The 12,299-nt window shown below is 33.7% G+C and overlaps 1 protein-coding gene across 1 annotated transcript; it reads left to right on the forward strand.

Annotated features, from left to right (window-relative positions):
- Positions 1 to 995: 995 nt before the first annotated feature.
- Positions 996 to 8,939, forward strand: LOC149548307 (bidirectional sugar transporter SWEET3b-like). Its single transcript, XM_089794244.1, has 8 exons — positions 996 to 1,095; positions 1,201 to 1,237; positions 1,320 to 1,542; positions 1,645 to 1,806; positions 1,947 to 2,066; positions 2,161 to 2,286; positions 2,444 to 2,568; positions 8,750 to 8,939. The coding sequence occupies exons 1-8, from the start codon at positions 1,059 to 1,061 to the stop codon at positions 8,937 to 8,939; spliced, it is 1,020 nt and encodes a 339-aa protein (XP_089650370.1). The 5' UTR covers positions 996 to 1,058.
- The last annotated feature ends 3,360 nt before the right edge of the window (positions 8,940 to 12,299 follow it).

Below are 12,299 nucleotides of genomic sequence, written 5' to 3' on the forward strand. Positions count from 1 at the left end.
CGTATGAGTGAATGTATGCTTCTATATTACTAGTCACAATATTATGTTATCCATTCATTTATTATTGAATTATATATTCACTTCACTCAACAATAACAATAGATAAAGCCATTCTTAATCTTAATCCATAATTTTTCACCTTAAAATTCTATTTCAATCCTTCAAGCAATTATTGAGAGCTTCTAAAATAGCCAACCTAAAGAATTCAAAAATTATTTAGGAATTCAAGTATCATGCCCACAAACTTCCATTTGTAAAATTATATACATGGTATTGATAAAGAATATGCTTAACTTATACATCAATTAGCCTAATCATACAAGTCCCAAAACTTACAATTTATTATTGTAAAAAAAGATTAAATAATTTTATACAATAAAAATAATGCATATATGATTTGAAACCAAATATAATATATATTATTGTCACACTTTGGAAAAAAATCTTACATAAAAATAATGATTATCCTCTTACATACGAGGTAACTCTTTTACAACAATACAACACATGTATCCAAATCATTTCTACATATTACATTAAGTATAAAAAAGATATTTACAAGTGCTTTTAAGCATGGAAGAAATCAGAAAACTTTATAGATGGATGAAATCAGAACGAATCCAACCTAACACCCACCTTGTTTTTGTTGGCCTGAAATTTATTAATCATGAGTAATATTAAACTATTAAACGTACAAAATGCATATCCAGGATTTCTAATACACAATTATAAAATAATCTGCGCAAAAATTTCCACTACACAAACATAACCTATTATAAAAGAATTCACAGGAAATATATCATTTACTTCTACTTGTGGACAGTGGGTCTTGAGACTCTTCCCCCAAATAGTAACATGTCCTACTCTGAACGAATTGTGGCGAGGATAGAGAATTAAAGCTTATGGGACCCTGTTGAACAAAATTCGGTATTCCTGCTTACAGCTACCTTAAAGAAAACTCGTCTAGCCTTATGCTTATGCTTTTATATATATATATATATATATACGTGTCTGCTAACAAACTCACCATAGCAAGGACACCCATCAGCTTTAACAAGATGGAGAAACAATTGCGTCTTGCTGTTGGAATTATGGGTATCTTTCTTTTGTGCACTATTACGCCTTGTTTTGTTTAATTTTTGTGGTGTTGTTGTTAATGTCTGACTGACTTACCATACTCTTGTTATACCATGATCGCAGGAAACTGCACTTCACTTCTTCTGTATACGTCGCCAGTGTAAGTAATTTCACTAACCAGATCTTGTAGTAAGATAGTCTTATGAAGAACATAAGGTGAGGCTTTGTTCTTTTTTGGGCAGGTTTACGTTTGTGAAGGTGATAAGAGAGAAATCAGTGGGGCAGTACTCTTGCACCCCATATGTGATTGCTCTCTTCAATTGTTTTACTTATGCTTGGTATGGAATGCCTGTTGTAAGTGAAGGGTGGGAAAACATTCTGGTTTCCACTGTCAATGGCGCTGGCATTATTCCTGAATGCTTTGTCATCTGCACATACTTAGCCTTTGCTTCTCCCAAGGCCAAGGTATGTACGATTTTCTCTTCAATTTTGGCTAGGGTATCACTATAGTCGAATATTTCTTTTGGTATTTTTCCTATGTTGAAATCTATTTTGGACAATTTTCAGCTCAAAGTAGGGAGGATGGCTGTAGCTGTTGTAATGATGTTCACAATAATGGCAATGGTGTCTACTTTTGGTTTTCATGAGCATAAGACTCGAAAGTTCTTAGTGGGTATTGTGGGGATCATTACAACCATTGCACTTTATGGTTCTCCACTCCTCGCTATGGTAAGTAAAATAACTATTTTTATCTTTCTCTACTTGTTTTGCATACTAGATGTGTTTAAGCCTTAATATGTTTTGTTTTGAGCCTCAATTATATATTTTGTTTTGATGTTTAAGCCATATATTGTTCTGATATATTGCAGAAGGTGGTGATTAAAACAAAAAGCGTGGAGTTCATGCCATTCTACTTATCATTCTTTGGCTTCCTCACCAGTGCTTTGTGGATGACCTATGGCGTCCTAAGCAAAGACTTATTAATTACTGTAATCCTACATTCGCAACCATTGATTTCCTATAGTTTGAAGAGAGATTCTTTTCCTTGGTGTATTTCTAATTTGAATGTTTTTGGGCTTGCAGACTCCTAATGTGATAGGTTGCCTTTTGGGAATGGCTCAGTTGGTATTGTATAGCATTTATAGAGACAAGAAAATGATGGAGGATTCCGATGCAGAGGCAGGAATTAAAAATGGAGAGAAGACAAAGGTATCAATGGGAATGGAGCTGGATGGAACTAAGTTATCGGCCAAGGACAACGATCTGCCAATTTAAATAATACTTGTATCAACTTCATTCAATGTTGGAATTTTTTATTTAGTTGGGTGCTGTTTAGAATCCATATTGTCATTCGGTATATCTGTAGAAAAGCTTACTTGCTTTTTGTGATTTGATCGACTTTCTTCTAGCAATTTCTGAATTGGTGTTGTCATTGGTGTTGTTCTTGTATCGCTTCCATCACTCCATTATTGAATCATGGAGCTCCACAAGGTAAGATTTGAGTGGGTCTGACGTGGATGCCATTTCCAGTAATCCTTGAATCCATGCCGGACCCATCATTATAAATAGATTCCCGAATTTATCATCTTACCATTTAATAAAAAGACTCCATGATTTGACCAGAGATGACATTGTACAGAAGGAATTGGCCCCGTGCCACTCCTGTAGCTTAAAATGAGATTTTCTAGAATTTCGCTTATGTACCTTTGTCATTTTATAAAACTCATGCACAGACTTGCATATCCCAGAATATATAATTTGTCCATGGAATATGTGTGCAATAGGATTTTATAAATATTTTGTCAGAAAAAAAGAGGGCTGAACAACTTTTGTAATTATTTTGAGAGTAGGGTTATGTAAAATAAAATTAGTTTTCTTCATCATTTTAAAAATTTGATAGAAATATATTTAAATTATATTTACACTATAGTTCAATAATTTATATGGAAAAAAAAATGTTGGAGGAGAATAAATTTACTTAAAAAGCTATCCAATACATGGTTAAAAAATTTAACAATAGATTATGATATATTTGCAGAGCAATCCTCTCGAGAAAATATCACCTACTAAAATCCATATGTTTAGTAGGCGATATTTTTTGGAGAGGATTGCTCTGCAAATATATCATAATCTATTGTTAAATTTTTAGTCATCATAGTAGAAAATATGTTTAATACCACCTACTAAAATTTAATACCTTTTAATGTTTCATTATGTATATTGCTAAGCATGCTACAATCTTCTATTTAAAACTCTATCATTAAGCTCCTAATATTTATTTTATCATGTATGTGAATATAATCATGACCTTATCACATGACCAAAAGCATTTTATGTTCTCATCCATCACATTGAAATTTTTCTTTTCTTTTTGAATTAGTGCTTGATATATTATTTAATAATGATCAATAATTTAACTAATTATCTAAAAATTGCTATAGCTACTAGAGTATATTTACTAGTTGAGAGTTGTCATTGGGTGAGAATAGGTTGTATGAATATTAAAAAATTGAATGTAATAATTGAGATTATTTATCAATATGTGTTTTGGAGAATTTCTTAATTTGATTTCAATGTTTAATTTGGTATCAATGTAGTTTTCAAAAGAGACATATCTTATCTTTAACCCTCTCATGCTTTAGTTAAGATGTTGATTAAGAAAATGGGTTAGAAGATATGAAATAAATATCATGTGACCCCATTAAACTTTTTCACGCAAGCCTTTTTAAAAAATAAATTCAACTAGTGGATTTAAAAAATTGCACCACATAGACCTCACATGAATTTTGGATTTTATACCATCCATTTTTTTTCATATTTGTTAAAGGTTCTTGTGGAAAACAAATACCTTCGATAAAACTCACTAACTTTAATAGATTATGTGCATCACTTTTATCTTCTACTATGTTCATTATTTTCAGAATATTTCTCTCATTGTGTCTATGTGTAGAATCATGCAAGGGTAAAAGGACATATATGTGTCACCTTTTAGGACCTCTAAACCTGTTTTGGTCAAATCTCATTTCTTTATTAAAACTCAACCTTTTTCAAAAACTAAAATATCATTTTATAGATCTTGTATTCAATATTATCATCATATAAATTTTATAGCATTTTGATTAGTTATAATATGTTATAACTTCAAAATATTATAAGTAGATATTTTAACATTTAAGAAGATGCTACGTCAAAAGAGGATAAAAAAGTAAATCATATTGAAAAAAGTATTTATATTTAGAACTAGAGGAGAGAGTGTTCTTCAAGAATATGTAATCTTTTTTCAAAAAGATCTAGATTTGATAGGGATGTTTTGACAGGACAAAAAAATGTTGATTTCTAATAAGGTCAATCTTGAGTACTTATGACAAATGAAATATAGATAAAAAATCGATAATTTTTTCCCCCACTACTTATACATGTCATCTATAAGATGTTTTCAAATTGGGACAAAAAATGATTATTTGTATATACTTCTTTGAGGGAACTACACCCTATTTTTTTTGCAATTAAAAAAGACTTCAAACATTTAAAGAAAATGAATAAATTATTTCTCAAATAAATTAATAAATTTATAGGCATACAATTTATCCAATTTTACACATTTCATTAATTTACATCATCTTCAAATTCTACACACAAATGCCACTTTTATGTCATTTAAGCAGAATAGTCTACATTCTATGGTTCTTTTTCTTTATAATAGGTGACACAAGTTTGTGTTTTTACCTGTGACTTAAACCTAACTATATATTGTTAACTAACAAAAGATGCAATGCATCAGAATATATATAATTTTTACATAAACATACCACTCATAGTGTACCCTATAAAAAATTTCAAATGGAAAAATTGGCCTCAAGGTGCAAACACTTTAATATGAAAAAAAATGTTATAGAGTTATAATCTCCATAAAGCCCCTCTAAAATATCAAGCTTTGTAGTTGCACTCCATGTGATTAAGAAACTTATACTTTTGTATCCGATCATCTTGATTTATCATTCTTCTCCTAGTAGATGTAAACATTACAAAACATGCTTAAGGAACTTGAGGAAAAAATCTAAAAAATATTATAGTTAATTATAATAACACTCAATTTTTTAAAAAAGTTTAATTACTATGGTATATCTATTGGTAGTTGTGTAGCTATTTTTTTCATGTGGAATATATGTATACAGTTTGATAGATACTTGGTTAATTATGGGTGGTTCATACTTTTCAGTGGTGGTTTTAGTTGTACCACCAATCATTATGTGTATATGTATGCTTGTATATGGGCTAGGATCACTATTTGGGATACTATATTTTTGATGTCTTTTTGGTAGGATAGTTGCTGAGAATATTTTGCATAATTGTGTTATTAATGGTCTTACCATGGTAGTGTCCCGAGGTTGACCCCCTTGTTTTTGGCTGCTATTTATATCAAAAACATTTCACAAAAATTCTATATAAATATTTCAATCCTTTAGTATACACTAGGTCTTAAGATTTTCTAAAAATAGTATTCTCATAATGTCCATGTTGAACTCATATCCCATCTAGCTATGCATAACTTAATTTTCCCACTTGACATGTATTCATGCTAATCTTACAATATTGCACGTATTGATCTAGAAATGATCTTTTGTCATGTGCATCATAAGAAGATGTGGGTGGGATTGAAATAAATAATTAGAAAAGATGTGACTTGACTTCGATCCATGTCATTTTTTCTTATTTGTGCTCCCACAATGAGGAATCTTACATTTTTACCAATTTAAAATAATAAAGTGAACAATTTTCATAAGATAGCTTACATAAGTAGAAGAGTAGGCTTGCGATTGTGGGTAGTTTTCGATGGTCTCAAATTTTAATCTTCTCCCAAGTTTAAGAGGTGAGACATCTTCTGAGTAACTGATCCAACCCATGGCGGGACTACTCTCACCCTAGCTTGTACAGGTATCCAAGACATTGTTGGATATATTAAAGATATGATAGGTTACTGAGAGGGGAGGGGTGAATTAGTAACTTCAAAAATTTAAAACAATTCAACACTTTAACCATATATACTATTCTCCATTCATTCATCTAATCTATTGCATATATGAGAGAACAACCATTTATAACACATGTACATAGTGATTTGGTGACCCAGAAACCTTCCAAATAGAAAGTAAAATTGGGGTGGGGATAATACCCACAAAAATTCATTATTGCAGTATGAAGTTGGCTTGTTAAGGCTTACATTGACCACTTCTAGTGATCTACCCTATTAGGAGCACAAAGGACTGCTAGGTCCACCTTGTTAGAGGATTTATAAACATACACTGAAGTATGCACTCTGTTAGGAGATTTATACAAAAGATCATTAAGTCTACCCTGTTAAAGGATTTACAAAACTGATTCACCTGTTAGAATGAAACAGTGGGTCTCCTTACAACTTGATTAGATCCTTGAAGTATAGATCACCTCTTGTGACTGATGAATCTTTACTATTCCTTGTTGACCTTGCTGAATATTTTTCTCTGCTGCTGACTCGCATTTATTCACCTCAAAATTTTACATGTCCATTCCTTGATACTTTGATTGATATTCCATACATCTTGCAAATGATATAATACACTACATACATATCATTTCAATAATTACAATTGCAAAGTTGGCCAAAACACAAGTGAACAAAACATTACTGAGTCGGCCTAATAGTAAATAACTCGGGTTCTTCAAGTTGACTTGGTGACCTTCTGATACTCGACATCCATTGCATTACTCGGCATCGTCATGCATTTGGTAGAAGTAGAAGCTCGGTCCATACTAACCACACATCATAGCTTGGAACTCGGTAACCATTGGAGAATCAGTAGATATAGTGTCACTTGGTAAGAACTGAATCCTTCATTTACCTTGATTTCACTCAGTAAACACTACACTTCCATCACTCAGTAAATGTTACACTTCCATCACTCGGTAAACATTACACTTCGATCACTTAGTAAACATTACACTTCAATCACTCGGTAAAAATTACACTTTCATCACTCAGTAAACACTGGATTCCCATGACACAGTCTGACTTCTCGATAGATACTGAGATGCTCAGTGTAAATTGTGAAGCTCTGTGTAAACTGTGAAGCTCGATAGATACTGGGCTGCACACCCACTCGGTAGCTTCATGAATGCTTAGTATGAACTACTTAAGTGATGAACCTACAAGATAACCACTGAATGCTCAGTATACACTATAGACTGAGTGATGCACTTGGTAATCATTCAAAATCGAGTAAGTGTTGTCACTAATGGCAATAATAACTTAATGCCAACAATCTCCGCCTTTGGAATTAGTGAGAAAACACTTGTGAGCCAAAATATATGTACATAACTTGACTCATTGATTTTTGGTTTTTCAAAATTGATCTTTGTAGAATTACTGCATATATAAAGATTCTTATATACACATGCTAACTCTATTGAGTGCTAACTCCCCCTATCACTCATAGTGATAAATCTTCTTACTTATTATGCTAAATCTCTCCCCCTTTTTGACAATAATGCCAAAGGACTGCATATATACAATTTATATGGCTACACCAAAGTGAGATAGAAATTCTTGATGTACCTTAAGGATGGTTGCAAAAGTACTATCCCAAGTCTGTTGCAAAATTTGATAGGTGGAGAGAGCAATTTGAACTTCTACTGATAATTGGATCAAGTGATCAGCCACTGAGAAGTTCTGATCTTGGACCAATATTTTACAATGAGCAAGATGTTTCTGCATTGTGTCCATGATAGGAAGGATCATGTGTTGGATGTCTATGAGTGTAGACCGGATCCTTGCTTCCTCTCTCAATAGTTCAGCCTGAACATTTGCCAAATATCTAATTTTGTTGTGATGGGAGGTTGTGGAGGAGGAGTCCACCTTTAGCTTGGATGCACTAGATTGCATATCAACGTCAATCTTATTTAACTTATCCTTTATTTCTTTGGTAAAACCAAAAACATCACAAAGTTTAGCAAAATGTGATGCTACATTATTAAAAGAATTTTCAAAATTTCCCAAAAATGTTGACAATTCAACTTGCTTTATTGCTATCTTTTGAGCAATATGCTCTAGCACCTTATTATCAAATTTCTTTTTAGCTTTCTCAATAACTTTCACTTGACAGGAAGAATCTTGATTAAATTTCTGTACAACCTCTTCTAACTGAATCAAAATGTTTTGAGTAGAATCTACTTCAACATTTATAGCATTTGTAATTATATTCTTGGCATTTTCAATTATTCTAAATTCCTTATCCCTTTTTTATCTTAATTATTTCTGCGTAGCTTTCATCTCTATGAGTTGACTAGCTAACCTCATCTCTTCAATGGTAGCATTGTCATAGTCAATCTTTGGAATCATTATCTTTGTGTCTAAGTCAATGTCTTCTGCAATTTCCTTTCCAGTGATCAAAAGTTTTAATGGATGCTTTTGTTTGACTTCTGTGATGACTGGTTTGACCTTAGGTATAGACACAATAGTGGAGATAGAAGGGCTAGCAGTAGGAACTGGGATAGGACTCAAGGATTGAATGCCAATAGAAGTACTAACTAGATAAAAAATTGAAACACTTCCCAAAAATGGTATCACACTTAGTAGAGTACCCATAGTAGAGTTTGAACTGATTGTAGTGGAAGTGGATACAGATGATGCTAACAGAAACAAAACTATGGAACTTACTGGAATTGATGGAGACAAAATTGTGGAACTTACTGGTATACTCACTGATGATGAAGGTGCTGAGGAGGCTAGCTCGGTAGCTGAAGAAGTGACAAACAACTCAATAGATGAAGTGCTTAGCACATTTGTTTTAGATACTTGGAGCTGGAAGGTGGCTAGTGAAGATTGAGCAAGTAATGTGGAAATTGTGCTCACAATATCACTTGTAGAAGCTGTCTCCATAGTGGATGTAACCATCTTTGGTGGAGAGTGAGGAAGGGACGCAATCACTTTTTCTGCAATTTTAACTAGATCCTCTTCATCTTTTCCTTCCTCGTGTGCTTCTTCCTCCTTGTCTTCTTCCTCTTTTTCTAACATTAGTGCATGCAACTCTCCTAGAGTAATAATAATGGATGGGGTGCTATCAAAATCACCACTATCACTGCTGTCATCATGCTTGATTTCAATGGGATCAACACTAGGCGTTTGTAGATGATAGATGTTCTTCCACATATTTGTTGCATCATTTACAACATGCTCAATGTCTTTAATTAAAATCAAACATGTGTGAAATCTAATCATCATTTTACCTTCATGTTTCTTCATTGCTGCCTTTAATTCTGCTTCAGTAAGACTCGGTAGAAGATTCCTTAGGGATTGCTCATATATGTCTTTGGCCATTTGGGTGGATGACTCCCATCTTGGTTGCAATCTCTCCAACAACTCTTTGGAGATTTGATGGGCAAGTTGGTTTGGGGAGTATTTCCATTTACCCATCTTATTGAGTACCAGTTCCTCAATATGCATTTTCTTAGCATCAGTTCTTGTTTCAAATTTCAATGCCTTGAAATTTGTGATGCTAGCTCCCTCTTCCAATTGTTTTAGCCTTTTCTCAAATGTGAGTGGAGGCCTGACAAGTATAGGTTCCTGCTTGCCTTTTCTGGTTCTTCTAGAGAATACTATAGTAGGCTTCTTCTTAGGTTTGATAATAATTGCCTTACCTTTCTTCTTTGGCAGTTCCTCTTCAGATTCATGTTCTTATTTTTCTTTGCCTCTTCCTTCTTCTTCATCATCTTCTTCATCCTCACCTTTTCCTTCTGTAAGCATAAGAGGGCCGGTAGCAGTTTTCAATTTGGCAATCTTCCTCTTTCCTTTGCTTATGGCCCGGGGTAGCTTGATTTCAAGCTCAATTCTGGCCTTTTCCTCATCATATGTTCTAAAAATTGGTTGCTTTGGGTCTACTAGCTCATTCACTAGTGCTTCAATAATGTCCCTAGCCTCATCAATATTAACGTCATAAGGAAGAGGTTTCACCCATGCAACTTGGGGTCTGACTGCCTGAATGTATACTTTATCACAATCAACCATAAAGCATACATCATCTTTGTAGTCTTCAACCAATTTTGGTAGAATTCAAAACCTATTATTCATTCTTTCCTTGAAATCTTCAAAATAATTGTCCAAGATGCTATCAAAGTTTTCACCCATTTATGCTACAAACTCATTTATCTGATAAAGAATGGGAATATCTTTTCTCCACACTACATTTCCTTTTGATGGAAAGAATTTTTGAATGTAGAAAAATAAGCAAGTTAGCAGAGAACCAAATTTACAAGGATTATTCTTTGAAGTCCTTATGCTGTCCATGTTCTTGTTCAATTATTTCAACAATAAATTTGACAGGTCAAATTCAAGGTTTTTCTTTACAATTTTGAAGGCCAAATCCACAGCCTCATAGGGTGCACTGTTTAGTCGACTAGAGATATAGATTTTGTGGGCAATGACATGAATGCCAAATCTTAGTTTGACATCAGATACAGTGCTAACCTTCAAACCTCTACCATTCCATTCAGCTAGGGTTTGCTTCTGTAACTCATCCTGTCCTAGGGTTTTGGTAACCTTCACTTTGTTGAGCATAGGGAGACCCATGATTTTGTGAATCATCTTCTTTGTGATTAACACTAGCTGCTCTAACCATAGTTTCCCATTGTGCACCCAACTCAAAATATATCTAATCTACTTGGTTTGGAAGCTTCTTGGCATATGCGAGATATGAGTCAAGCCTTTGGTTTCAAGATGCTTATGCTCGAGTTTCAAAGAGCCATCAACACTCATTTCTCCTAGGGTATTATCCATCTTTAGGTTTCCAATCTCTTAAACATAACATTTAAAATGTGTACAAATATCGTTTATAAGGAGTACCTTTGGTGGAATTTGAGATTGAGCACCGTTAGGGTCAAGTGATTCTGCAATGGCAAAAATAATTTTGAAGTTGGGTGCTTTCCATTCTATACCCTTTACCAGCATCTCTGAACCCTTCTTTGCCATGGTGCCAGTGCTGCTCTCGGATGCCATTGATGCTTGGTAAAAGATAGAAATTTTTTGAACAAATCTTTCGCTAGAAAATCGCTTGGAATCGCTCAGAGTTGATTGAATTGCACCTAAAAATTTCTTAGCTCTAAAATCGAGATGAAGAATGAAATCAAATTCTACTCTTTTGATGAAAATTTGGTCATTAATGCTTGGTACGAAGGTAGTTGAGATGACATAGTGCTTGATAGGCTGTCATTCACTTGCTCGGTAGAAGCTTGCAACTCAGTGATTGAATAAGACTTCTGTTGCTCCTGACCTAGCTTGGCAAGGTCTCCAACCAGCTTTCCTCAGTAGATGCGACTCGGTGAAAGACACACTTTCTTTGATCTTTGTGTATCTAGAATACTGATTTGATTAGTTTGCTTTCTTTTATTTTGGAACTGCTTGAGATATCACTAGAAGAGGCAGTTCCATATTCTTCTTTATGAATCTAATTGGAAATGGTGGAGTCACCCACTTCTTGAGTGACATTGCCATTATTTGAACTATCTTGCTCGGTAGATTTTGGAATCCACTGTTACCTCATCTGCTACTGAATGTTATCAGCTTTAGCTTTCTTTTCATCTTCAAATCTTCCTATATTCATGCAATTCTTAGCTATATGATCGAGTTTAGTGCATGTATAACATCTTACTGTAGTGTCCTTCTTCCTTAGGTGATGTCTTGCATAGTTTATACCAATATGTCCATATTCTTCACAATAATGACATTTGCACCAGGTATTGTAGTCCCATCCAAATATTGCTTTAACAAGTTGTTCAGTTGGATTGAATGATTTGGATCTACATTGGAATGCCTTGTGACCATGCTTCTTGCATTTGTGACAATTTCCTTCAAATTTTGATTTCTTCTTGCATTCATTAGCTTTATGACCATGCTAACTGCAATTGTAGCATTTACCATTGAAGTTACCTTTTCCATTGTTCTGACACTTGTTTGATGTGTGACCTAGCTTACCACAGTGATTGTAAGTAGGTCTTTGATTCCTTTGGGTGCCTTGTTTGGAGGTTTCACCTTCTTCCTTATAACCAATCCAACTTTACCTTTTTGTCTATGAAGATTCTGCTCACTTTGTTGATTTAATTGAGTCATATCTGATTGAGATTTCATCATTCTCTCATTGACTTTATTTTCAGTGATTAAGTCATTTTCCAAACTTTCATTGATTTGTCTTTCA

Source organism: Cupressus sempervirens, chromosome 7 (assembly GCF_028749045.1).
Source record: "Cupressus sempervirens isolate cs-2001-9-10 chromosome 7, ASM2874904v1, whole genome shotgun sequence".
Classification (NCBI taxonomy): Eukaryota; Viridiplantae; Streptophyta; class Pinopsida; order Cupressales; family Cupressaceae; genus Cupressus; species Cupressus sempervirens.

What these genes read in the sequence shown, in the direction of transcription:
- LOC149548307 (XM_089794244.1), top strand. Translation starts at nt 1,059, where the DNA reads ATGGAGAAACAATTGCGTCTTGCTGTTGGAATTATGG. An exon ending in CTTCTGTATACGTCGCCAGT is followed by an intron (nt 1,238 to 1,319) that starts GTAAGTAATTTC and finishes TTTTTTGGGCAG; the next exon opens with GTTTACGTTTGTGAAGGTGA. An exon ending in AAAATGGAGAGAAGACAAAG is followed by an intron (nt 2,287 to 2,443) that starts GTATCAATGGGA and finishes GTATATCTGTAG; the next exon opens with AAAAGCTTACTTGCTTTTTG.